Source organism: Rhopalosiphum maidis, chromosome 1 (assembly GCF_003676215.2).
Source record: "Rhopalosiphum maidis isolate BTI-1 chromosome 1, ASM367621v3, whole genome shotgun sequence".
Lineage (NCBI taxonomy): Eukaryota > Metazoa > Arthropoda > Insecta > Hemiptera > Aphididae > Rhopalosiphum > Rhopalosiphum maidis.
Window position 1 is genome coordinate 28777429 of NC_040877.1, and position 27725 is coordinate 28805153.

The 27725-nt window shown below is 25.6% G+C and overlaps 6 protein-coding genes across 9 annotated transcripts; 3 read left to right on the forward strand and 3 right to left on the reverse strand.

Moving 5' to 3' along the window:
- The first annotated feature begins 654 nt into the window (after positions 1 to 654).
- On the forward strand, positions 655 to 11816 carry LOC113560481 (G protein-coupled receptor kinase 1). Of its 2 annotated transcripts, none has more exons than XM_026966373.1 (16): positions 655 to 2279; positions 6341 to 6417; positions 6679 to 6755; positions 8418 to 8519; positions 8911 to 8985; positions 9046 to 9107; positions 9189 to 9240; positions 9320 to 9511; positions 9606 to 9771; positions 9965 to 10106; positions 10168 to 10342; positions 10601 to 10713; positions 10789 to 10951; positions 11030 to 11198; positions 11266 to 11519; positions 11652 to 11816. In XM_026966373.1, the coding sequence occupies exons 1-16, from the start codon at positions 2167 to 2169 to the stop codon at positions 11802 to 11804; spliced, it is 2085 nt and encodes a 694-aa protein (XP_026822174.1). In that variant the 5' UTR covers positions 655 to 2166; the 3' UTR covers positions 11805 to 11816. The 2 variants fall into 2 exon arrangements, with proteins under 2 accessions (XP_026822174.1, XP_026822175.1); XM_026966374.1 differs by having other exon boundaries at positions 10613 to 10713.
- Positions 11817 to 15687: 3871 nt separating this feature from the next.
- LOC113561270 (S-phase kinase-associated protein 1-like) lies at positions 15688 to 16805 on the reverse strand. Its single transcript, XM_026967592.1, has one exon. It carries the CDS (start codon positions 16489 to 16491, stop codon positions 16003 to 16005), a length of 489 nt encoding a protein of 162 aa, XP_026823393.1. The 5' UTR covers positions 16492 to 16805; the 3' UTR covers positions 15688 to 16002.
- Positions 16806 to 18438: 1633 nt separating this feature from the next.
- Positions 18439 to 21473, forward strand: LOC113560945 (serine/threonine-protein kinase 19-like). 3 transcript variants are annotated; one of them, XR_003406139.1, is made up of 6 exons: positions 18439 to 18581; positions 18700 to 18881; positions 18947 to 19173; positions 19238 to 19418; positions 21218 to 21312; positions 21382 to 21414. XR_003406139.1 is itself a non-coding variant. In XM_026967080.1 (6 exons), exons 1-6 carry the CDS (start codon positions 18563 to 18565, stop codon positions 21419 to 21421), a joined length of 720 nt encoding a protein of 239 aa, XP_026822881.1. In that variant the 5' UTR covers positions 18439 to 18562; the 3' UTR covers positions 21422 to 21473. The 3 variants fall into 3 exon arrangements, 2 of the variants coding, with proteins under 2 accessions (XP_026822881.1, XP_026822883.1); XM_026967080.1 differs by having other exon boundaries at positions 19238 to 19394; positions 21382 to 21473; XM_026967082.1 differs by having other exon boundaries at positions 18709 to 18881; positions 19238 to 19394; positions 21382 to 21473.
- LOC113560947 (ubiquitin-fold modifier 1) lies at positions 21332 to 21986 on the reverse strand. The gene has a single exon (XM_026967084.1). The coding sequence runs from the start codon at positions 21817 to 21819 to the stop codon at positions 21544 to 21546; it is 276 nt and encodes a 91-aa protein (XP_026822885.1). The 5' UTR covers positions 21820 to 21986; the 3' UTR covers positions 21332 to 21543.
- Positions 21382 to 27482, forward strand: LOC113560944 (putative sodium-coupled neutral amino acid transporter 10). The gene is made up of 11 exons (XM_026967079.1): positions 21382 to 21473; positions 22327 to 22484; positions 22554 to 22671; positions 22740 to 22913; positions 23088 to 23194; positions 23273 to 23394; positions 23951 to 24099; positions 25127 to 25263; positions 25342 to 25572; positions 25662 to 25761; positions 26396 to 27482. Exons 2-11 carry the CDS (start codon positions 22407 to 22409, stop codon positions 27067 to 27069), a joined length of 1890 nt encoding a protein of 629 aa, XP_026822880.1. The 5' UTR covers positions 21382 to 21473; positions 22327 to 22406; the 3' UTR covers positions 27070 to 27482.
- LOC113560946 (ribonuclease P protein subunit rpr2-like) lies at positions 24093 to 24777 on the reverse strand. The gene is made up of 2 exons (XM_026967083.1): positions 24618 to 24777; positions 24093 to 24521 (listed from the first exon to the last, which is right to left on the reverse strand). The coding sequence occupies exon 2, from the start codon at positions 24499 to 24501 to the stop codon at positions 24121 to 24123; it is 381 nt and encodes a 126-aa protein (XP_026822884.1). The 5' UTR covers positions 24502 to 24521; positions 24618 to 24777; the 3' UTR covers positions 24093 to 24120.
- Positions 27483 to 27725: the final 243 nt, after the last annotated feature.

The window sequence follows — 27725 nt, forward strand, 5'->3', positions numbered from 1 at the left end:
TAGTAATATTCATTTTACTTAATTACTTGCAGAAGTTTTTAAATCTCCTCGTATAATATTTTTGAATTATCATCGTTATTTATCGTTTAAGTATGAAAGTTTGTTAAAATTTGAAATTTAAATGTCTATAATAAATAAATATATCTTGTAATAATTTAAAGTATCTATATGTATATTATATTTCTATGTTATTGTGATGGTTATTAGTTATTACCTACTTAATTTTTTTCTGGTTATTTTTGGTTACTTAAGACCCAATACTATTAATCCCTTCAAACTACTAACTAGATCCAAATTGCTATCAAAACCACCCTTAAAATTAAAAATCCAGTATTTTTACTTCTTCAAAAGGTGACGACAGACACAACAAAATCAACACACTCGTCGCTCCGTTCAGAATCTAATATATCAATACAGATATTAGATACTCGTAAAATAAAAATACCTATTATTTACTTTTATAAAATCAAAAATTATGTTTCCGTAAAAACTAATAAGTCGTGCGCGCGATAAATTTGAAATCTGTAGCCACGCCACGGACATTAGCGGCCGGTCATCGGGACACACTGACGTGCTCATTCACTTTTCACACAAGCATCGTGGCCTCGTACGAAGTGAGGAACAGACCGACCTTACTACCCTAGTATGGCACGGACGTCGTGGTTCAAGATCTAGTCTCTTTATAGATCTTGGTCGCGGTTCTCGCCCCACGTTATCAGTCAGTGTCCGTACCGTTCTAATTGAAACAAATCATCTGTCAATCCTTCCCGTCCGCAGTTTTTACAACTCGCAGTATTGCCAGCACAACAACAATAACAACAACAACAACAACAACGACGACGACGACGACGACTACTACTACTACTACTGGCGACACCTTGCGATCGAAAACTGCGAACAACGACAGATGCGACCTGACTGTGGTCGCACGCACTCGCCAACACGCGACATCCACGAGCACGCACGCATTGGTTACGTCGGTCGTCGAGCGGCGGACGACGTGATATCGCCAAGTGTTATGGTTGGGGGAGAGGGAGAGAGGCGGCCACAGTGACTGCAGCGAGACGTGAGTGATACTCGCGAGTCGCGAGTCGCGGGCATCGGCTGGAGCGCACCACCGGAGCTCTCGATCGGTGGCGGTGCAAGTGTGCAACGGCCCGACGGAGATTTTTGTCGTTCCGCATTCGCATACGACTACGAACGGCTGTCCACCCCTCTCCACTACCCGACCACCGACATTACGACGTTTTGCGGGCGCGCGCGCGCGCGTTGGTGTGAATAGCTGTGTGTGTCGGTGTGTGAGTAGTCTTGCGTGTGTGTGTGTTGGTGCGCTTTTGTGTGGTCGGCCTGTCGTACGACAATAATTATATCGCGACGATAATAATAATGTGATGTTCGCGCGGGCGACCTAGTTTCGCGTTACGTACACTTACGTGCCGCCGTCGGTTAAACGACCGTTGTCGTCGCCCAGGTGACTGATACCCGTCCGACACCATAACATAAAATAAAACGATAATGATAAATAATTATTGAAATAATATACAAATAATATTTTTCACGGACCGCGACCACTGGCCGGTTAGTAGGTAGGTAGTTATAAACTACCACCACACACACACACACATACACTCGCCCGCATTCGTCGGTGGGTGTTTTTTTTTTTTTATTTATTTATTTTATTTTTTGATCTGACGGAAACCCAAACGGGGTGACACTACATCACGACGTCGCCGGATCGTCGTTGTCCAATTCACAGTGGTCGTGATGTCCGACGAACGCCGCGGCCGCTGCCGTGGCTGCGATGACGACGGCCACCACAGTGACCGCGGTCTTTCCGTGTCTTACGGGTTCGCGGCTGTCGCGATTGCTGAAAACGCGACTGCCATGAAAACTGTCAAGTGATAATGGTTTTCCACCGAGTCTAGGCTGCTGACCGTCGTGGCCTAGGTTGTTGGTGTGGTGTTGGTCGTTAATTCAGTCGTAATTGTTGTTGCTGCTGTCGTCGCTGCCACCGCTGGTCGTGGTGGTTGTCCGACACGTCGTTCGGTACTTACCACGATATCGAATTATTGCGATTTTTTTCCATCAAATCCCAAGTCAAGTCCGTTCGCCCGAACGCTAGTTTTGTTAGTGTCCGAATCGCGTGTTAACTACCCGCCGCGCACTATGGCCGACTTGGAAGCCGTGCTGGCCGACGTCAGCTATCTGATGGCCATGGAGAAGAGCAAGTGCACGCCGGCAGCAAGAGCCAGCAAGAAAATCGTCTTGCCGGATCCTAGGTAATATGCTCTACTTAAGCGTCTACTGTTGTTGAATGTTTATTGCTAGCCTGTTGTATGCGTTCGTCTGGGTATTACTTCATTTCACTGTTAAGTGCAACTGATGGACCTAGAATTTCTAGACCAAGGTCGTACCAAGTAAAATACCTACTAACGTTTGCAAATAACTTCTGAAAATATTGACAAGTCTTTTTATCAATATACATATGTTATATTTATCTTTTGAATAGAATTGCTTTCAATAAATTCAAAACGTATGACAATATAATAACAGTAGTTAGATATCTAAAACTTTGATTATTGTAGTATTCTTTGGTATGTGAATTTTAAAAAGACTATTGTTTGGGTAGACTGAAAAAATTGCCTGTGTTATTTGTTATTTTACAATGTAAATCTGAGTTCAAACAGTTTCATAAGAAGAAACTCAATCTAATGTCAGTGATATTATCCGACAAATTTGCCCAATGACAATATAAGTGCTATGTTTGGACTTGTCTTAATGGTTAAATAAAGCTTTATGGTTAAGTTAATTTATAATTTTTTGACAAGAAATTAACATCTGGTTTTAATTTCCAGGCTATTGAGAAACTATACTTAACTTTAATGCACTTTCACTGCTCTAAAAATTGAAGAAAAATATGTGTTTTAACCCTATTTAATAAACATCTTTAGGTACATTTGTAGTAACAACTATAAGAATATAGTGAAAAGAACTAAACAAACTGTATTTAATGTATTTATAATTTATTACGACAAATGAATTGTAATTTTTATATTTTTAATGAATAATTGTTTTGTAGGTCAAAGAGCAAAATGTATGTAAATACTATTTTGAATAATATATGTTGGCAATACCTTGTATTATATATTAGGTGCTAAATTTGTAAAATAGGTAATGATAGTAAAAAACTTATTAAAAAATTGTTTTTATTAATTTAAATAACCTTATATTTTTATTTTTAAGAAGTTGTAATTAAAATTTCACATAGAAAATATTATTGTGCCAAGTAGAATGTTTATTACAATTTCTTTACCTAAAATATAATTCCTATTTGAAGTTTTCTCTAACAGTTTTTCCTGTTTATGTCATCTTAAATAAAAGTTACTACCATTAAGATGTTATCTAGAGTGGACATAATTTATTTATTGTTGTACATTTGTTTTTATAGAGTTTGTACAAATGTTGAAATTGTGTCCTAAAGTATTTTAGAGCTTAGCCGATTTCATTTCAATAGTAAAGTTATGAAATGCAATTGTCTCTTACATATAAAATCATTTCAAACCTCATTAAAGTTAATTTTCTTTATTTAATTTATGGATGTTTAATTTTCTGTTCATGTTATATCATATTTCCTCAACATTTTTGTTTTTGTTATTGAACATATATATCATTAATTTACCAAATATGTTTTTCTTCTTCAACGCAAAAGTTGATGATAAATGAATCTTTAATCATTTATAAATATTTATTATTAGTAAAAAAAAGAAAATTGTGTTTTGGGAATACCAAGAATTGTTGTTCGATTTAAATTAAAAATAATAATAATTTAAATTTTATATAATTATGATTTATTTAAATAGAATCTCAACTTATGGCAAAATACATTCATTAATTTTATATTTAAATTATGGTAGGTAGTAGGTACTAGTCTAGTCTATGCCTACCAAGTATTCTCCCACCGTTTGGGTTTAATCGATCCTGCTACATATCTTTCATATTTTTGGTGTGCTAATAATCTGTTATAAAATGTTTATACTACTACTAAAAAAAGTACAAAACTTATGTAGATACATTAGATATACTCGTAAAATTTACTTTTTGGATATTTTAAGAATATTTGGTAAAATCCATATAGTAAATTTATTTATATAAGATAGATATAACAGTGAATACCATATAAAATATTATGGAGACCTACCTCAGTTATTCAGTTATTGTCATCACTGAAATATATAATGTATATATACTAAGAATACTGTAGTATTTAAATAAAAAATATGAATTTCTGATAAATTTGTAGTAACATTGTATTCACCATATCAATAGTCATCATTTTTTTGCAAAACACAAATATTATTTATACAACTCGGATTTGTATTTATTATTTTATTATTATTATCTTTATTTTAAATGTATGATCTATAAATATAGTTTGATAAGTGTAGTATATCAATTTTATAACAAATTATTAGAACGCCAAAAATACAAGATAAATTAAAATTTATACTAAACTAAACCTGAGTGGCGGCAGAATACCTTCTTGGTGAGCGTCAACTAAACCAATACCTAAATTATTTATCTTTCTGAATAGCCATTAGAGATTATATAGAATGAATATTATTTTTTATATTTTATTACACTGCTAACATGCAGTAAATATAAAATATTAAATAGGTTGTTATTTTTAAAAATAATATGTATTTTTTAGTTTACCATTCACCTATGTTAAACAATTTTTGAGGCTTTTGAAATAATGATATTATTATGATATCTTAGTTTTAGAAAAAAACTAATAAAATGTCAATATTTTAAAATGTATACATCAAAGAATAATCTTTTTCCTGTTTTTGGACCAACTTAATAGTTTTATTACTGTAATTTTAAATAAATAATCAATCTGACAGTCATATATTAGAATCTACATTCTAAATTTAAAATATTTATTTTTGAAGGGTAATCTAAGTAATTAAGCAACATTTTATAATAAAATAACAAATTAAATGCTTTGCATTTATGGTTTTTATTTTTGAAGTATAAATTTATAAATGGACAATAATCATTAACATAATTATGTTGCACAAAGCATAGTATATTTGTGTAATACTTAAAATTTGTCCTATAGAATTTTAGAACATAGCCGATTTCGTTTCAATAGTAAAGTTATGAAATGCAATTGATTCTTACACTTTTTAGTTTTTATTAAAATTAAGTATAGGTAATATATCAAATAATTTTGTAACTATATATATTTTGATGACTTAATAATAAAATTCATTACATTTTCTTCCAGGGACGTCATTTGGGGGGATTCTTGCATTCCTTATTTTTAAAATAATTTCAATTGGCCTGCACCCTGACAAAATAATGCAAGATTATTATTTATCATTTTAAATTACATTGGTTGTAAACTAATATTGTGCTATATATTTTTATTGTATTTTAGTTTTTAAAAATAATTTTTTCTATTTATGTTAATGCTTGATTCTGTTCCATGACATATGGAAATAATTGGAAGCAGAATAAAGTACATATATGTAGTATATCTATTTTTATGTGGCCTATTCAAATTTTAAAATGGCTTGCTTGATACCTTGTACACCCCCAAAAAAAACCTGAAATCACGCTCCTGTTTTCTTCATTAAAATGTAAATTGTTTTTTATTTACTTGATTTGCTCATAACTCTAAAGTTATGGTATATGTTGTCTCTGTTCAACAAACATACAATATAATACATTTGCATTTAGCAGAACTAATTTTGTGTAATTAGCTTGAATCTAACAATGAATAAACTTATTATCAAACTTATGGTTATGATGTTCTATTTATGTTTTTTTACAATATTTCAATTTAGATGAGTTGAGTATATAAAGTATTACAATTTAAAAATTGAAATTATATACATGGGTTATATTCTCACCTTTAAGTTTAATAATTAGTCAACTCACTATCATGTCAAGCTAATTACACAAAATTGGTTGAAAAAAAATTTACTATTTTACACATAGTCAAGGGTGGATACAAGGGGGAGAAATTGCTCCTCTCTTGATCACAAGAAAAGTATCATATATTCCAACAAAGTTTTTTTTTTAAATAGATGATGACCTTTTTTTAGTTAATAACTAACAAATTGCCCCCCCATCTATAACCTCTGTATCTGCCTTTGTATTTTTTACCATACCATTTCTATATCTTTATAACAATTATTAATGATTTCTATTAAATATACAAACAATTTTAAATGAGTAACTAGGTATAACATTTTAGTTAACCATTATTGTTGTTTAATTTTAAATTTGAATTAGTGTGTCTTTGTTTAATAAGTATTCTTTTTTTTTTTAGTGTTCGAAGTGTAATGCATAAGTATCTTGAAAAAAAAGAAGAAGTTAATTTTGATAAAATCTTCAATCAAGTTTTAGGTAATTTAGAAAAACAACTTGTCTCACAGTCTTTGTCCTACATACCAACTCGCATACTATACATATAGTATATCTATTATTCTGTTATGCTCAAAGTTTATATTTAGTAATAAATATTTATTAAAAATATTGAAAAAAAGTTAATTGCAAAGACAAACACAGTGAACATCTCTATTCATATTATTATACATTACATTTATGTATAATTTGTATCTTTAATTTATAAACTTATTAATTATAATATTATTTTTAATATTTTAGGTTACTTGTTATTCAAAGATTTCTGTGAACATCTTCCTGAAGATGAGCAAATACCTGAAATTAACTTTTATGATGAGGTAAGATTTATAATTCCTATAAATATATAACAATTTATAGTTCAGATTTTAAAACAACTTTCTTCTTCTAAAAAAAAATATAATTAAGTACAAGAAAATAAATAGTTAATAATATTATTAATAGTATTATCAGTCTACATTTTCCTAGATGTAGTTAGTACTAATATACATATTGAAAATATTTTCAACTCATCAAAGTAATTGGTGAAAATTATTGTTTTTAATAATTTTTTTTAAAAAAGAAACGTACAACCTGTACCTAGTGGCACAATAAGTAAATTTTCTGTAGGAATACATATATTAAATTAATTAATAAAAAAATAAACAGTTTACAATTACTAATAATATATAAAATATTTTAAGATACCTTAACTTTATTATTTTTTATTTTATAAGATTTTATATCGTAATTATATTGAAACTTATTAATTATTTTTAAATAAACTAAATTATCATTATTATAAATTGGATAAAAATTATAGTTAAGCGTGATGTATGTATGTTAATCATGTATGAATAATTATTGAGCTAAATTAACAAAAAATATTATAAATAACTAATCTAAAACCTAGATATTTATGCCAGAGTTAAATTATTTTTAATCTCAACATACTTTCATTTGTTGGATACAAAACTTGCCACTATTAAAAGCAACCATTATTTGAGATGACATATGACATCATAAAGCAAAATGAAAGAAGGCCTGGGGACTGAAGTTTTTTCATCATAAAAATAGGGTGAGCTTTATGGTCAAGTGGAACTGTTACAAAACAGCCCCTGTCATCATCTTTCCTTGTAACTTTAATAAGTGACCTCTATATACTGTAAACATGCCTATCCATATAAATTCTCAACAGCTTGAATCTTGGATCTCTATTGAGATTTTTTTATACATATACATTGTTCGTGTATCTGTGGTCTAACTAAACACTAATTTTAAATGCATAAAAATTATACATGTTTTGATAATAAGTAATTTTTTGGAATAATTAATAAAGAAATGGAGTTATAAATAAATACATCTTGTTATTATTTAAATACTATATTCTTATATACTAATACAGTACTATTCGCTAATAAAAAATGTTGTTTCATTTGTTAAAGGGAGGCATGTTTAAATTTTTTTATTTTTGAGGATACGTAAACCAAAAAAGTTTGGGAACCTCTGTATTTTATTTCAATTATCTAGGTATATGGGTACATATTTTTATATATTTTAAAAAATAAAATTATAATTTTATCAATTAATCAATACCACATAAAATATTATTGATAGTAAACTATATTATTTATTAAGAATAGGTGGCCTTGTAAATCTTTATATATATATTACTTAATATATTTTTTTTTCATGCAGATAGTATATATTTGTTTTTCTTAATAAAAATAAAGAGAAAGATTGCTTTTTTATAATTATAAAAATCATTGTATTAAATAGATCATGGGAATATCTTGTTTGGTAGTAATTATTTTGTAGTTTATTATCAAAAAGCCTGCTGGTATTTTAATTTTAAATTAATTAATTGGTTTTTAACAAATTAAAAATTAAATAATTTGCTTTTCTATAAGTTATTGTTTTTTTTTATAATGTATAATATAAATTAATATATACTTGATATTCCAAGTGTTAAAAGTTGTATAATTTAATTTTTTTTTTTTTAGATCAAAAGGTATGAAAAATTAGAATCAGTCGACGAGAGAAGAAAATTAGCTAGAGACATTTATGATAATTATATTATGAAAGAACTTTTGTCACATACTCATGTAAGTGAAAATGATTTCATTTCAAATATTATAGTCAATTTTCAGATATAATTTAAACTCTTAACAATTTATAACTATACTAATATAATCTTTATTTTTGCATTTCAATTTCAACCCTTCTTAATTCTTTCCAATACTCTTAATCAAACAGCTTATTATTTGTTGTCAATTACTTTTTTCTCCTCAATTCTAAATAAATAAATAAATTCTAATATAATTTCACTTCTTTTAATTGAAATCTTGTATTGTATCTCATATTCATCACATAAATATTATATAAATTATTAACTAATATGCTTATAACTTAAAGTTATTTCTCTGTTTAAATATAATAGTAAATAATTATAATTTTATTTATCTCTTTTGCATTGATTTAAATTATATTTTTTAGAATTACCCCAAAGATGCAGTCGCTCATGTTCAAAAATATTTGATGAAAAATGAAGTGCCTGTTAACTTATTTGAAGTAAATAAACTATCCTTATAAAAAAATGTTTCTATGTAATCATATGTTTTTAATTTTTAGCCTTATATTAAAGTTATATTCAATCATCTTCGGGAAGAACCTTTTAAAAAATTTTTAGAAAGGTATGAAAACTATTTTATAACATGGTTACACCTGTATTATTCATATTAATTGTTTGGTTTTTTTTTTTTTTATTTTATTAGTGATAAATATACTAGATTTTGTCAATGGAAAAATTTAGAACTTAATATTTCGGTAAGTAATTTAATAAAGTATATAATATGTATCATTTACATATTTAAAGTACTAAATGATAGTATATTTTTTATTTTAGTTGACCATGAACGATTTTAGTGTTCACCGTATAATTGGTAGAGGTGGTTTTGGTGAAGTTTATGGTTGTCGAAAAGCTGATACTGGAAAGATGTATGCAATGAAATGTCTTGATAAGAAACGAATAAAAATGAAACAAGGGGAAACACTTGCTTTAAACGAGCGTATTATGTTGTCTTTAGTCAGTACAGGGGTAACTATATATCATTCTAATAAAAAAATATATATTTAGACATGCAAATAAATAACTCAATTGGTTTATGATTTGTTATTTAATTGGTTTATAGGTGGACTGTCCTTTTATTGTTTGTATGACATATGCATTTCATACACCCGATAAACTTTGTTTCATATTAGACCTAATGCATGGTGGTGATTTACATTATCATTTAGCACAGCATGGTGTATTTAATGAACTTGATATGAAGTTCTATGCTGCTGAAGTAATTTTAGGTAAATATAACAAATATTTTTAATATTTATCATATAAAACACTCATTTTCTCAGTCAGGTTTTGTGGTTATTTTTCTATTAATTATTTATAAATACTTAAAATTGTTTTTTTTTAAATATTGATTTAGTAAAGTAGTATTTTATATTTAAAAATTATCCTATACATATGTGTAACTCTATTTTTTTATATTAGGCTTGGAGCATATGCACCGAAGATTTATTGTCTACAGGGACTTAAAACCAGCCAACATTCTTTTAGATGAGTATGGACATGTACGAATATCAGATTTAGGTTTAGCTTGTGATTTTTCTAAAAAGAAGCCACATGCTAGCGTGTAAGTAAAAAAACATTGAATGTGTTAAATATGTACATTTTAAAATATATTTTATAAATAGGGGAACACATGGTTACATGGCACCAGAAGTGTTATCAAAGGGAACAGCTTATGATTCAAGTGCAGATTGGTTTTCTTTTGGTTGTATGTTATACAAACTACTTAAAGGTCACAGTCCATTCAGACAACATAAAACCAAGGACAAACACGAGATTGATCGAATGACCCTAACAATGGTATAATTTTCAATTCTTAAACTTTTTAATTTTTATAAAATTAGAGTAATTTAATTTTTACCTATAGTTTTTATTAGTAAGACCTTAAGTAAATGATTTTACATTCATTTATTATTTTTTAATTTAATTAATTTCAAGCATGAATTTAATTTATTTAATATTTATTAATACATTAAAATAATTATGCTATGAACTATTATTTATAATATAATAAAATATGTATTTGTTAATTTTGTTAATTCAAATTAACAAAAACAGTTTATGTTGCAGAATGTAGAACTTCCAGATTCTTTTTCAAAAAGTTTAAAAGATCTTTTAGAAGGACTTTTACAACGTGATATAAATGAAAGAATTGGGTGTCGAGGAAGGGGGTAAAATAATTGTTAACATTTATAACTGTTGTGTATGGTTTTTTTTTATTAATTTAATTTTTCTTCATTATTTAGATCTGATGAATTGAAAGAACATCCATTTTTTGCCGGACTTGATTGGCAACAAGTATACATGCAAAAATATACACCACCTCTTATACCCCCGAGAGGAGAAGTTAATGCTGCCGATGCATTTGATATTGGTTCGTTTGATGAAGAAGACACTAAAGGCATCAAAGTAAATTTAAAAAAATTTTCATTCTCATAACTGAAGAGTTTTATGGATAATAATTGTTTTTGGATATTTAAATATTAGTTAACTGATGCTGATCAAGAACTATATAAGAACTTTTCTATAACTATATCTGAAAGATGGCAAAATGAAGTTGCTGAAACAGTATTTGAAACAGTAAACTCTGAAGCCGATAAAGCTGATCAAAAAAGAAAGTCTAGGCAAAAAAAATTCAATGAACACAATGAAGAAGGTATATTTATTATAAAAAAAACATTTATAATTAATTAGATTAATGCAGTCTTATTTATTTTTCTTAGAATCCGATTGTATTCTTCATGGATATATTAAAAAATTAGGAGGACCATTTGCGTCTGCATGGCAAACAAGGTATGCTAAACTATACCCTAACCGGTTGGAGTTACATTCAGATTCAGGTTCAGTAAAAACTGAAGTTATTACATTAGACCAAGTATTAGAAGTCAGTCCTGAGTTAGTAATTGTTAAAAATGAGCAATGTATTGTATTACGTATGAAAGATGGCAAAGATGGCAAACTAGTTCTCACCAATAGCGTAAGTTTTAGTTAATTTTATAAAGAATTACTACAATATTTTATATTAATTTTGTAACATTTATAACTTGAATTCATTCTGACTTCATAATTTGTATTTATATTGTTAATTTATTATAAATTAAAATTATAGGATGAAATTGGTTTAAAAGAATGGGCATTGTCATTACGATCTACACATAAATCTACACATGATCTGTTAAAAAAATTGAAGAAACCAGGGAAAATGTTCATACAAGAAGAAGCTGATCCACTAACGTCTACTACAAACACCAACGGAAATTAGTAACATAATAAGGTATTAGGTTAAACAAATCTCTTTGATGAATCTCAATGCTTCTCTTTAAATTAAATTAAACGTTCTGCTTTATCCCTTTCCTCAATTCCCAGTTTTTCTCGACTTTATTTATCCAGATTTTATTTGTTAAGGTTAGTTTAACGCTACTATAAAAGACTGTGGTGTTTCATTATTTCTTATTATTGTATTGACAATGGATAGTATAGATCAATGTGATAAAATACTATTTTTTATACATTTTATAATTTTTTAGTACAATTTTTTCTAATACATACATTTTTGTGCATTATAAAGACCACATTTAAAAAAGAAGTTCATGACATATGAAAGTATTTCTGATATTTGGTGCCATAAAAATCTATAATCTCAATCTACAATCATGTATTGTATTTTCTATTGTACATACATATTTTTTATTTTATTTATGCCAGTAAATCTTTTTAGTCAAGTATTGTGAATTTGTAACAGGTTGTTAATGATTTTATATTTCCATGTATCAAATTAAAAAAAATTACGTTTTCTAAGTTTAAAACTGTAACAAAACAAAAATTATTTGCATGTCATTCATATCTTAAGTATATGTAAGATAATATTATATTTTGCTGTTTAAATTTTTTATTTAAATAGTCGTTAATGCAATAAATCATTATTCATGTTACTTCTTCAAAAATACTCTAAAAATTCTAAAATGTTTTAAAATTTAGTTTTTTTTTTAGAAAAAACAGATGCTAAGGTAATTAATTTATTATAATATATAGATTCCATTATTTTGAATTAGTTAACGAAAAACCATTAAAAAATATAGATAATTCTTTAATATTGAGGAAGAGGGGGAAGTTTTGTGTTAAATATGATAGCCAAACATTGGTGTATTTTATAGTTTGAATTGAATGGAAATCTTATTATTGTTGTAAATGACAACCTTGCAGAACTCTTCAGTTGTAAATATTTTCAGCTTAGTTTTAACTACACTTAACCTATTCAAGCTAAATTTCTAAAGTAGATAAAATGGTAGGCGATTTTTTATGAATAACATTCTTATTTCAATTTGCAGTTAAATAAGTAAAATTCTGTTAGCTACGTAATTCGATTTGTTTATCAGTATATTTAAAAGCATTTTGACTGAATTAACATCATGTCTAGTCGGTAAATAATGTATATTAATCCAATTGTGGTTTATTTATTAACATGTACCATTTCAAATTGGAACACATCATAGTGATTTTGCTATTAAGTTTCCGCTTTTTGGCTCTCTATTGAAGTCATCCAATTATATTTATAACAAGACTGATAATTTCGATGTGTTAAAACAAAAGAGTAATTCATATAATTTTCATCGATATTTTATATCACTATCAACTCTTAGAGGACATAATTTTTCACTTTATTTGCACCTCATTAATGATTTAATATAATATGAATAGAATGAAACATTTTACTTCAAACTAAGCCTTATCAATGTTAAAATTATGACTTAAATTTACAAATTTCTTATGCCAACTTACTTATAATTTTTTTTTAATGTCGACAATCAAAAAATATAATATATTACAATATTGTGGCCAACAAAATTTGTAAATACATTTTAATTTTAAAATTCCTGCATCATATGTTATAAACACTGTAAATATTATATTATAATATATGCTAGTCTAGAAGAGTAGGTAATTAGTAATTACCAATTTAAAATATCAAATAAATACAATATTATTTAGGCCTAATTAGGTTTAATGTGAAATAATAAACTGCTTTTAAATTACTATTTTGTCCACTATATTTTATATTATTACTATTGTTTTTGTTTTGTTTGTTTTTTATTATTATTCACATCTAGACAGTGTACACCGTTTGTCATCACCTCAAATTAAATCAATAATAATCTCAATATAATATTTAAATTTTAATGACCATTAGAGAGAAAGGTATATAATATATTTAAATATAATATACAGTATAATTTGTTAATATTTAAATCTTCTACCATCTTATTGTTCTTTTTATTGTTATTTGGTTTAAATAAATAAATAAAAAGTATTATTTTTATTGTTAATTCATTTAAATTTTTTATATTTTTTGTTACTTTATTTATTTATTTTATTGTATTATTATTTATATTTATTTATTATTATTTTGTTATGATGTATATTATTTATTAATTTAACCTAGTCTTTAAAACTGTGAAAATTACAACTTTTATTGTTTTAATTAGCATTGCAATCCCATTGTAATAAATTATACAATGAACATCGTGTATACACACATTTCGACTTAATGAGTATTGTAATATATTAGATACGATGTTTATCTAATATAATGTTACATATGATTTAATTAGGCGTGGTTGCTTTTTTATCAAGTTATTAAGATTGTATGAAAATATAGATTAGAATTTAAAAGAAAAAAACTTAATATAACTTGATTATCCAGTTATGTATAATTATTGTTTAGAGTTAAAATAAAATTTAAAAAAAAAATGTATCAAAGTGTAATGCAATAAATCCCATTAAATGTACACACATAAAATGTATTTCAGGGAATTTTTATCAACGTAAACCTTTGATCCTCTGCTATGTTCATCTATTGTTCATTTTAACCAAGTGATATTTTATTTGATTGCCACTTGGAATTGTTCCAAATATTTGCGCGTTTTTGGAAATGTTCTAAACTTTCTCAGGTATTTCCAAAATCTTAATGTCTTTGGAACTATTCCAATAGCTAACATATTTATAGATGTATTGTATGAGACCAAGTAAAAATGCCACAACACCACTATCAACATAAATTGAACATTGCTAGCGGGTTTTGGAATTCTTTTGCCAATATATTTCAATACACAGCTTTGTAACAAATAGAAATAAAAATACCTTATCTGTAAGTTTCTTTTTTTAAAGAAATGGAAAATAATTCCTATTTTGTAAATTATTCTAACTTGGTAATTTTATTTGTAAAAATACATGATCTCACAAGTAAAATATAACGAAACAATCATCCTCAAATTATTGAAAGAGAGCTGAATTATATTTGAATTTATTATTTTTTTAACTAAGTAAAGTCAATAAATATAATTGTAAATAATTTACTTTTAATTAAAATTTAAAAAAAAATGTACCATGGATTAGGTTTAAATAAAATAAAATACACCAACCTAGTTTTAATGCTTTCAAACACATTATTTTTTACTTAGATCTTTAGTTTTGTTAATATATCAGCTATAAGTGTTTATAAAAATTTGCTTTTACTTTTTTAAGATAACAAGTTTAAGTAGAAATTAATTTTAGTTCCAGCTATGTAAGATTTCTTTATTTTGTGTAACATTTATTTTCTTCTTTCACCAAAATACACTCTTATTATATTTATTTATTGTTCTATTAACTATAGAAATAGTAAAATGAAGATTTAAGATTAAAAAAAAAAAATAATAGAAATGACGATGAAAACTATTCTTGTTCTTATGTAAGATTATTACTAATGATTTTGAAGTTGATACAATGATACCATAGTTCATGAAGTACCTCATTAGTTCATTAGTAGTGATACAATATTCAATTTTATATGAATTTGTTTACATCAATAAAACTCAAGAGATAAACCACAAGCTGAGATTAGTATTTTTTTAATTTCATTCTAATAAAATTTGTGTTTCTACACATATTATATTATAACTTGAAAAATAAACAGTTATATATAACATTAATAATGTGGACATGACCATAAATTGTCATCATTTTGAATAGTTAAGAAGAAGACAAATGAGTTCTGTTATGCTGTACTACCTACTGACAAGAACAATTTTTGAGTTGATCGTTTTAAGCATAAATTATACTTAAATAAAGGGATGTAAATTTGAATATTTAATATAAAATACAAGAACTGTATAGTAGCATACACTAAAAATATATGCAATTTAATAATATATTAATCAATACTTTTACAAATCAAAAACATTATGAAATGTACATATTAGGATATCTATTTAATTTAATAAGGCTGAGTACAATTAAACAGATAAAATGTACAACAAATGCTTTTTTTATCCAAATTTTCCTTATAGTAAGATAAAATTTTTATACTAAAACAAAATTCCTATTATAAAAAGTAAATAAATATAAAACAATAGTATATTATTAAATGAAAAATTAAAATTATGCTTTTGACAAAAAAAAAGTATATTTGTGGAAAAAATTCATTACTTTTCCTCGCACCATTCATTCTCTTTACGTACTTGATCCTCCTCTGCTGCTGTGAAATCATTTTTTATGTTGAAAGTTTTTCTTATTTCCTCTGGTGTTTTACCCTTGATCATATTGGCGACTGTCTTGCAAGTGACATCTAACAAACCTTTGATATCCAAATAGTTGGCGGCCAATATTAGTTCAAATAGTGTACCCTGATCCACCTTCAAGAAATCAGCATCCCAACTGGATATATCATCCGTGCGCTTTTCACGTCCTTCATCGTCTTCGGACGGTGGTGGGTCGTCCTTGTGGTATGTTGCCCACTGGATGACTTTCTTCAATATACCAGCATTCACGTTTGGCAACGGAACGATCTCCTCATCTTCCTCTTCCAATCCCAAGTCTTCAACCATAGTTTTGATAGTCACCGAAGCTTTAGCGATCTCGAAGTCAACTTGAAACACTTCTCCATCTGAACTTTGTAACTTTATCATAGGCATCTTGTAGTGATGTGATGCAAAAAAACGATTAAAATAATTATCTAAAGACAATTGACAAATTAAATACTAATATTTGATAAAGTACAAGCGAAAATAATGTATATTTATTAAATATTAATATATTTTGTGCGTCACTCGGATTAGTGGAAGGTGAGATGTAACGTATAGACTGATTTTACTGTACTAGGAAAGTAGGAAGCATTTGAGTTCGATTTTGACGCTTGATGGCTTGACGCTTGTGTAATGGTCAAACTACAATAGTACAATACAAACGCTCAAACGTTACATTAACATTTACATATGGGAAATTGGGAAATGTGTATCGGAAGGAATTGAGAATGGAGATATAAAAATACAGTGTGTCCAACGTTAGAAGTGCTGATAGTCAATAATTGATATACCTTACAATCTGTGCTTAAAATTACAAATATTGGATTACAATAAAATCTACCACGAATTACTTTAGATTTTCAAAGAATACATTTTAAAAATATCGATATAACCAGTGTTAGATACTAAAAAAAAAGTCATGATACATAATACGCGCATTTAGTGTATCTAGATACAAGATAGTGTATCTTTATGCTTTGATACATGATACTTTTATATTTCCAATTGAATTTTATTAACTATTTAACGTAAAAGGTCTATATACAAACATACAGTATACATAATACACTATACAGTCCATACGCTATACTCTATAATAGTTTAGTATTATAGCCTATCTCATATAGGTACAATAAAATCATAAATGTTAAATAATACAATAAATCAATACGCATTAAAAAATTATTACTAATAAATCACTATATGTATTATGTATATAAATACACCAAAATTAATAAATTACATAAAAATTACAACTGAAATTTTACTTATATGTATATAATTATACATGTGTTTAATTGATTATGAACTTAACGTTAACAATGAATATATACATTTTATTGGTTAGTTAATTAAATGTTATTTTTACAAATAAAATCTTGATTTCCTTTAAGAAAAATTAATAAATAAAAAAATTATCATTATTGTTTCATTTATCCAAGTTTTGAAGGTTCTGCAAATCGAATTCAAATTTCTTGGTACTATTCAGTAGACATATTAACAATAATAGTATCTTGTATCTTTTGACAAAAAAAAGATACAAGATACCTCTAAAAAATGTATCATGATACATGATACTTGATACTTTAAAATTATGTATCACGATACAAGATACAAAATACAATTGTGTCAGTACTATGGCACGAGGTTGATTACTAATGCTGTATATCGTAGGTATATTAGATAAGTAGTAATGTCAATTGTTAGTTTTATATGGAAATAGTAAATACCCCTAGGCCCTAATTGAGATATCATTGTGTATAATTTGTCTCAATAGTAAGTACATTTGACTATTTTAGTAGGTATACAGTGAAAAAAATAACTAAGCTCAATAAAACATTTTTGCTTAATCCATTTTTTAAGAACTAATTTTATTTTAATTTAATAATTAATTTATATTTAAATAATTTTTTCTCGGACTTTTTCCTAATATCACCTTACACTAAGAAGTATGAGGTTTTTGCTTAGATAATAGATATACAGTACACTCATCAATCTGTAGTCTGCAGACATAAACAGATAGATATTATCTATATCTATGTCAATCTGTAATAATCACTGAGATAGATAACAACTTAGTTGTTACCTTGAATATAGATATCCCTTATCATTTTTTACTCGAATTCATCATGGTTTAGTAGCACGGGTAGTGTATTCTTTAGTATTGTTCTGTGGTAATGGTAATTGGTAAAATGGTATTTATTATTTAACTTATATTTAATTATTCTATTAGTTTATATTAAGTCTATGTTTATATCTATATTGTACATTTGTACACAAAATTATGTTTATATTAAGTAATAAATAATAATTTTAAAGTTTAAATTCCTAAATTAACTTAATGAATATTTGTTTAAAAATTATATCATTTTTTACTACAAAATAGTACCTAATCAATTAATGTAGGTATTTAGAGTAAAGTATACCCGCTTAATTTTTATTTATTCACTGTGAATTGGAAATGTCTTCTTCAGATATTGGTAAATATATTATCTATTTTTTAAACATAAAGTCAATTGTTATTATTGTTCTACAACTACTCCATATTTTAAACTATAAAGTATATTTGATTAATTCTTATATGTTCTAATGTTTAAGTATCTTTAGATGACAACAGTATAGTGATAAATGATTTACCGAATGATACAGAAGCAGCTATAAGGTATATTAAGACATTATTACCAGCAAATCTAAAAGATACATTTAAATATCCACCAATTGTATTTATTCATCAACTTTATGATATAGTACACAATAAAACATTGATTAATAAAGAGCTGGTTAGTAAATATATTTTGTATTCTTTGTTCATTATAGAAATGTATTATTTCAATGTTATCCCTAGGATATATTAAAAAAACAGTGCAAAATACAATTACTCACAATTGGAACGTCTGATTCTTCTTCAGCCTTAATATTATATGAAGATTATGTAAAATATACTATAAAAATTTATCCAGATAATTGTTGTGTCAAAAAATTTTTAAATATTATTTTACCTTCAATAAAATCATTTTTAGTGGAAAAATCAACTTTGCAACAAAAATTTAAATTACAGCAATATGAATTGACGTAATAAAATAAAATAAATTTCAGTTTTGTTATCTTATTAATATACCACTATATCTATTTTCAGAGAATTGATCAATTGTGGACTTTTATTGATTAGAAATCAAGAAAGTTATTGGGTATCTTTTCCATCATCAGGAAATTTTATAAAGCGTTTCATTGAAGGTCGAAAATATATTATTCAAATAATTAAACGGAGAAAATTTCAAGAAATATTAGAAAATGTAAGTTGTCTTACATTGTAACTTGTAAGTATTAAATTAATTGCCTACCATTATGTTAGTCTTTAAGACTAATAAACTTCTATACACCATATCCTTCTTCCTATAAGTATATTTAGTTTTTTTACATAACATATGAATTAACTTCTTAAATTTTATCAAGCATTTCTGAACATTTCATTCTACCTGATTATCAATTTGGAATCTGCTCTGTCTATTATACAATACAACAAGTGTACAGAGTAATATAGACGCCTCTGCTATTCATTTATAAAAAAATTATATTGTTTATGTACTTTCTAAATGTTTTTCAAGTATTTATAAGGATTGCACAATGACTTACTATGTAAATTAAAAAAAATCTTGGATCCTGTATATTTTTTAATCATAACATTTTATTTTTAAAATTAGATATGATGACTTAAATTCTCGTTTTTGCTGATGTCCGCCAAAATAGGATACTCTTCCCAGGTCATTATAATAAACATGTCACTGAACAGCCTACCACTCTTAACAGTGTTGTTGCTAATTATGCACTATAATTTCCATGAATTTGGATCCGGTTGAATTTTCACAAATAACATATATGGATAATTAGACTCATTAAATGATGTTTCAAAATAAGTCAGTATAAATCCATTTTCACAATATTTACTCTCAGACTTTCTCCTTTGCAGACAGATTTATATATATATTGGTGCTTTGAGGGATCAAGAGTATAATTTCCTAGTACTTTCTTTATTATTGGAAAAATTAATAAAAACCAGTGGGAAAATAGAAATATTTATAAAATACTCGTTTAAGACTAAATCAATTTTATTTTTTTGTTGTTCATGTATATTAATAAAAGATAAAGTTTGTATGTGTGTATGTGATTTACAGTCAAGGCTATTGTACTTATGGTTCTGAAATTTTACATGTATGTATCCTTATCCTTTAGATGTGCATCTCAAAGCCAAATTTAATAATATAACAGATTGTCCTTAGAAATAGATATTGATTCACTGATCTGCTTCACTCAAAATTGTTTATTTTTAATGAATTGTAATATAATTCTAGTTATTGATCTGTATTGATTTATAAATCAGAAGCTAATAAAAAAATAATTGGTCTTACTGACCAGAAAGTAATAGAACAAATTGTGCTATATATATAATAGTATTATTATAAACCTAGTTTTAAAAATGTAAATTAATTTGGATGTAAATCAACATAAATGTTTAGATAATAATGCAATAAAATATTTTAAAATATTAAATTAATTTCAATAATTATTAGTAAATACAAATAATTTTGTTTATCTTACAACTAAGGTCAAGCAAATAAATTGTTAATTATTTTAAATTCACTGATAATGAACTATGCCACTAGGACTGTGGGAAACGAATGTTACACATAAAACAAAATATAATGTTTCTGCACATTAATTCTGTGATCTATAATAATAATTAAATCGAAAACACATTTTACACCTAATAAAAAGAGAACATTTATTTACAATTATAGATAAATTAAATAAATCTTATTTGTATAAATAATTGACCCAAAAAAGTATTTTTAAATCATTATATTTTCCAAAGCTATGTCTAAAAGATTATTGCAGCAATATTTTTCAACCTAAAACCTCATTTCAGGATCAGTCATAAAAATAAGTAATGTCTTATTAAATGTAAAGCATATGGAATCTATTAAAGTAAATTCTATGTTTAGTTTAGAAAATTGTTTTTAAAATACCTTAAATTAATGTTTTTAAAGTTTTTATTTTAATTCTTTAAATAGCTAATAATTTAGCTTATTTTTTTATATTTCCATATTTATCATTTTAGGACTTAGAAGTTCGATGTGCTAAAGTATCAAAGATAAAAGAACTTGGTTTCAAATACTTTTTACACGAAATTAAAGGATCAGAAGATATAATTACGTAATATAATAAAAAAACATAAGATGAATATTAAATATTTTATTAATGGACATTATATTTAATATTTAGAATGAATACAACATCAGGATGTCTTTTGAGAATAAGCTAAACAACAATTGTACTTGTGTATTGAAGGGAATTATTTCACATTATATTATAAGGTATGTATATTTAAAAAAATGCTTAAAATAATACAAACAGATATTTTAAAATTTAATATTAGATTACATATTAATATTTGTTAAAACCAACTCTATCTCTTGGTATAAGTCTTAGGTCTGTTCCATGTTTTAGAAAAACAACACCTGCAGTTTGTTGAGGGTTTATACCAATCCCATCATCTGTGATAATAGCTGATGTTTCGGCTGATACTTTGAACTCTTCAGCTGCAAATTTTAAAACTGCAGTGAATGGAGCGGCTTCTGGTACTTTAAGTATTTTAAATGGTAGTTTTGGATCTGACGTTAATGTTATTTTGAATCCTACTGTTTGAATAGACTTTTCCATTTTTTTTAAATTTCTAATAACACTGTTTAGCAATTACTTATACACGAATTAAAAAACTTAACAACTAATAAGATTTGATTATTTTGATTAACATTACACATTTGCAGTCTAATAAGTTGATATTATATATGCTTTCACTAATTTCACGTTTCACTATTTATTTTTTTTTAATATTATTAAATTAACATCTTATCAGCGCTGATGTGGTGTTCAGGGTTTCTCAAAATGTATTATCATTATGATAATATACATCATTACGTGTTTGTTTCTGAGTTCATACGTATTGTTCATGTTAACTTAACACTTGGCAGTTTTTTAAATTCTATTCAACAATATTATATTCTAGGCAATAGGTTTATGCGACTAATGAATACACAATTATATAAATTTCACATTCTGTTAAAATTTATTTTTTTATAAAATAGTATGGAAAAACATTCAATATTACAATTTTAACATTAAAATGAAATAGTTTAGAATATAAAATTAAATATCAATATTTTTCAGTTTAAAAATTTTGCAAATTTTTGTATTGGGTACTATGATCAACCTATATAAAACAAACGAATGAGAAATAAATTTTGAAAATGAGAGCTCACGTAATGACGTTGGCCAACAGCATTATTGGTGTTAGCATACTAGCTATGCCATTTTGTTACAAAGAGGTAAACATGATATTATTGATATTGTATTAAATATCTAACTTATATACCTCAATTTTTTCATATATCTAGTGCGGAATAATACTTTCAACATTATTATTGGTGTTAAGCAATTTAATGTCAAGAGCTTCTTGTCATTTTCTATTAAAGTCTGCTATTAAATCAAGGACACGAGATTTTGAATTCCTAGGTAAGCAACACTATCTTTTATTTTTACAAAATTTGATATTTATACTTTGTTAATATTATTTATTTCAGCATTCCATTTGTTTGGAAAATTAGGAAAAATCACTGTTGAGTTAAGCATAATAATGTTTCTTATGGGAACTTGTATTGCTTTCTTTGTTGTTATGGGTGATTTAGGACCACAGATTATTGGTGATATGTTTAATATAAAAAATACTACAGCTCTTCGTCCAAGTATTATGATTGGTAAGTAATTTTAAGGTATTAAAAATTGTTTTGTTTTTAGTTAATCAACACTTAAAAAAACAAATTATATGTTTATATTATTATTTTAAGATTATTCTATTGGTCTTTAGCTTCAATAATAGTATGCAATTTCTTTTTTTTGTCGTATAATATATTAATACAAATTGTTTATAGGTTTAGCTGCATTTGTAGTGTTGCCGCTAGGGTTATTACGTGATGTTAATAGTTTAAATACAATTTGTACAGCAGCAATAATATTCTATGCTTGTTTAGTATTTAAGGTATGTTTTTTAGATTAAATAATATTTTTAATTTTGTGTTATTAATTTAATAGTTGATAATATGTTGTGCATTTTCAGATTTTCATTGAAGCTTTTGACAAACTTTTCTCTTCGGTTTGGATTTCAGAAATATATTTTTGGAAACCAGTTGGTCTTTTCCAATGTTTACCAATATTTTCAATGTCTCTATTTTGTCAAACGTAAGAATTACATAACGTTTTTAGTTACAATAGACTATAACAGTTAATATGATTTTTACTGAATAAAAATGATTTTATCAAAATTTCTATACTACAAACCCATGATTTAAGAATATTTTAATTTTATAATATTCATTCATAGAAATATTTATTTATTAACCACAATTAAAGTAGCTGACTTGATTATTATATTTGCTGACAAATCAAATACAACTAAAAATTATATTAATATTTATCAATAATTAATACATAATATACTAATATACATTTTATTTAAAATTTAACATTTTAAGAATTAAATTAATCTTTAAAATACATTGTCTAATAATTTGTAATAAATTCTCTCTTATTAAAAAAATTGCTCTATATTTTATTTATTCTTTAAATTTGAGCATTTAATAAAACATTTTAATATTGTATCTTATCTAAAATTACCGATTATTTAAAATATTTTCATTGAGTATTTGTTATTTTATAATAAAACATTTTATTATTGTTGATAAGGTTTTAAAATAAATAAATTATTAATCTAATTATTAACTTGTATTATTAATAGACAGTTGTTCGATATATTTGAGACAATCACTAATGAATCATTGGATAAGTTAAATGCAATAATACGCTCGTCAATGAATATGTGCACTAGTGTTTACATTAGTGTAGGAATTTTAGGATATATTGCATATTATGACTCAGCATTAACAGGTAAAACATTATTTTATTTTATTAATCATAAATAATAGTTTGTAACAAAAAATCAGGATTTTCCGACCATATGCAATTATTGTTATTTTTTCTAAACGTCTTTGACTTTCCACAAAAATTACATGACCATTTAATTGTACCTTTGGTTTTTTTTATTGTACGACATGTTACAGTTTTTCCAGGTATAAGCATAGTATCACAACCCTTACAGATATTTCTTTTCATTTCTGGATCAACTCTTAGTAAACTTTTTTGTGATAAACCTTTCAGTATAGAGTTATATGTTGATGATAAGCCAGGACATTGCCCAGCTAGAGCTGTACTTAATTGATACAAGTAATTAATACGATTTTGGTTTATTTCCACATTGAATTCTTGTTTTTTCTTCTCAATTTTTGTCATATTTTATAATTCTTGATAACCTAAAATGTTTAATTATTATGAATTAGTTACAAGATATCCAACTATATAAATTATTAATTAAAAATAAATAAATAAATATTAACAATTGTACTTACTTAAATGATTTATTAAGAAAACTTAAATTTGCGTTTAAAAAATTATTATTTAATGATATGTATTAAATTATTTAAATTGTTGATCGTAAAATAATATTTTATTGTATTTTATTGGACAGTAGTCATATTTCGTCGACAATATTGTGTTTTGTTTACATCAACTAAGTAAATAGTAATTGTTACACATTATCAAATATTATGAATTATTATCACAATTTATCTATATTATACACAGATATATTTATTATATGGTATATAATATGTGTTGGCAATACAACATTTTAAAACATTTTTACCGATTGCCAGTGTAGCCAACATAATATATTGTACAATTTTAAAATGTTTAACATTGTATTGTACGTAGGTAAAAGTACAATTAAAAAAATTAAATATCTAATGCTTTCATACAATTATTTAAAAAATAGTATGATTATTACAAATTAGCATGTTTGTTGTAGGTGCTGTTTAATTTGAGTAAATATTTATTTAAAATGGTATATTATTTTCAGGGAACATTCTTACTAGTTTTTCACAATGTCTGTCCAGTGATATAATTAAAATTGGTTTTGTTATGTCTATTGCTGTTAGTTTTCCTCTGGTCATATTTCCATGTCGTTCATCAATATACTCTCTACTTGCTACAAAAGTAAAATTTAAACTCATATAGCAATGATATTTACAATTAATAATTGGTTAACTATAATTTTAAATTTGTTTTCTTAAGGACTATGTACTTGTATCTGGAGGAAGACAACATATTGCAGAAACCCCTTTCAAATGCATCACATTTTTTATTGTATTATTTTCCTTAGTCACTGGTCTTTTAATGCCTAATATAGAAGTTGTATTAGGACTGATTGGATCCACTATAGGAGTTATGATAAATGTTATGTTTCCTTCCATGTTTTTAGTACGTGTGGCCAATAAAAGTCCTAAAGAAAGGTTTTGGGCTAGAGTAAGTATATGCTAACTTTTATAGTAAATGATAAATAGTTATGTGTCAAAAGTAAAATTAATTTGACATTAAATATTTTTTTTTTTCAGTTTATATTTTTTGTAGGTATTTTTATTATGGTAATGGGAACTTCAGCTAATCTCTACGCCATACATCAAACATTTTCAAATGTGAAAACAGTACATAGAGGTAGTATAGAAGTGAAAACATGATTTTTACTTTTTTGATAGATATTAAATAATATAAAAATAAAAATGAAACTATTTATTTATGATAACAGAATTTATACATATTTAATTTATCATTAGCATATTAATTTCTTGCTACTCATATTTAAATTTAAAATGTTTTACAACTTCTTTATTGATTGCATAAATGCACAATAAAATCTTAAAATAAATTTAAACTAATAAGAGTTTAATTATCAATTCGATATTCTATGACTATTATAATCATGATCATTTAAGAAAACCAGCATTAAAGAGTTCAGTAAGAGCATTTCTTCAAAAATCTTCTAAGTTTAGTTATTATTTTTATTTGTATCACCATCAATCATTGTGTTTTCATATTTTTTAAATTGTATTCCAGCGGCTGAGGTATCTTATTCTATCTTATTATATTAATGCTCCTAATATGTTAGGTATATTATTCATAATTCTAAAATATATATTTGATTTAAATTACATTTATGATGATGTATACAATATCATAAATCTTTAATAATATTGAATATTTAAAAAAAATATGTTAATAACTATTATGAAAATTTCATTCTATAAAAATAAAATAATTTTTATTATTACTTAAAAAATTTGTGTTGTAGATGTTGAAACATTGGATTTTAAACCTATGGCTACACAACAAGACAATATAAATCCAAAATTGAAAACATCTGAAGAGATAAGAGTTGAACCTCCTATTCCTATGGAGCCTATTATAAAATCAAATGCTGAAGTAAAACAAGAAAAAATAGTAAAAGTAGATAATGGAAATACTATTAGTAAGGATGCAATTAATAAAGAGGATGAAGAATTGGAAAAAAGGCCTGAAATAGAATTACTTGAAAAGTTAAAAAATCATGAAAATGAAGAGAAAAAAATATTGGCTGAATCCAAACAAATTTTAGAAGAATTAAAAGGTGCTCGTCAAATACAGTTTGAAAAAAATAAAAAAAAACCTATTAACAATGTTATAGAATCGAAATTAAATAATAAAGAAAAAGATAAAAAAATTGATACATCTTTGGATGAAAAAAAAAATCATTTAGTTAAGGATAAGTTGCCTTTACCCTTAGTATTGAAAGAAGCAAAGAAACCTAATAAAACAAAATTAGAAATAAATAGAGATAAACGAGATTTGACACCAACAGTAAATAGTAATAATGACGAAAAAGAAGAAAATTGTAATAAAAATGAAAAGGCTGAGAATAAAGACTCCATGAGAGATAAAAACATTGATAACATAGATACTATTGAAAATACCAGTATAACAATTTGAATACTAAACATTGTAAACATACCTACTTTTTCTTCCCACCATTCCCACTACCGTGGTTGATCTCTATACTTTGCAATATTTTTTATATATACCTAATTATAATATAATTGTAATATGTACTTAGCACAATTAATAAAGCTGCAATATTTTTTTAACCTTTTTGTGGACAAATTTGTATTATTTTTAATATTTACTATTAAGTTTTTAAACATTTGTATGTGTATTAAATTTAAAGTTCCTACATGGTTAACAGTAATTAAAATTTGTATTTATTATTGTCATGTTATTGAAGTGATTATATTCACAAGCTATTTTCAAAGAAATGGAAAATTAAATATTTGTTCAGTTATTCAAATTTGATTACCATTCAATATTTGCTTCTACATTAAATATTAATGTATTAACTGTAATATTAAAAACTCCATGAAAAAACCTGTAAAATTAAATTATAATTTAATTTCTCATATTAATGTAATATATGTATGTGGGTGCCTTATAAGTTCACGAATATAATATATTTTATTTATTATTTTTTTTTGTTTTAATGCCTTAAATGTATTGATATTTTTAAATAATAAATATATATTATAATAATTATTAATTATGTAATATATGCATTTATATTTGGAAGCACTTAGCCACTTAGGTCTTAGCTA

Bases quoted from the DNA above. Each gene is read 5' to 3' on its own strand.
- LOC113560946 (XM_026967083.1), bottom strand. From the start codon at position 24,501: ATGACAAAAATTGAGAAGAAAAAACAAGAATTCAATGTGGAAATAAAC.
- LOC113560945 (XM_026967080.1), top strand. The intron at 18,882-18,946 runs GTTAGTAAATAT...TGTTATCCCTAG, and splicing joins CATTGATTAATAAAGAGCTG to GATATATTAAAAAAACAGTG. The intron at 19,174-19,237 runs GTAATAAAATAA...ATCTATTTTCAG, and splicing joins TTACAGCAATATGAATTGAC to AGAATTGATCAATTGTGGAC.
- LOC113561270 (XM_026967592.1), bottom strand. From the start codon at position 16,491: ATGCCTATGATAAAGTTACAAAGTTCAGATGGAGAAGTGTTTCAAGTT.
- LOC113560947 (XM_026967084.1), bottom strand. From the start codon at position 21,819: ATGGAAAAGTCTATTCAAACAGTAGGATTCAAAATAACATTAACGTCA.
- LOC113560481 (XM_026966373.1), top strand. From the start codon at position 2,167: ATGGCCGACTTGGAAGCCGTGCTGGCCGACGTCAGCTATCTGATGGCC. The intron at 8,520-8,910 runs GTAAGTGAAAAT...TATATTTTTTAG, and splicing joins AACTTTTGTCACATACTCAT to AATTACCCCAAAGATGCAGT. The intron at 9,772-9,964 runs GTAAATATAACA...TTTTTATATTAG, and splicing joins TGCTGCTGAAGTAATTTTAG to GCTTGGAGCATATGCACCGA.
- LOC113560944 (XM_026967079.1), top strand. From the start codon at position 22,407: ATGAGAGCTCACGTAATGACGTTGGCCAACAGCATTATTGGTGTTAGC. The intron at 22,914-23,087 runs GTAAGTAATTTT...AATTGTTTATAG, and splicing joins TCGTCCAAGTATTATGATTG to GTTTAGCTGCATTTGTAGTG. The intron at 25,264-25,341 runs GTAAAATTTAAA...TGTTTTCTTAAG, and splicing joins ACTCTCTACTTGCTACAAAA to GACTATGTACTTGTATCTGG.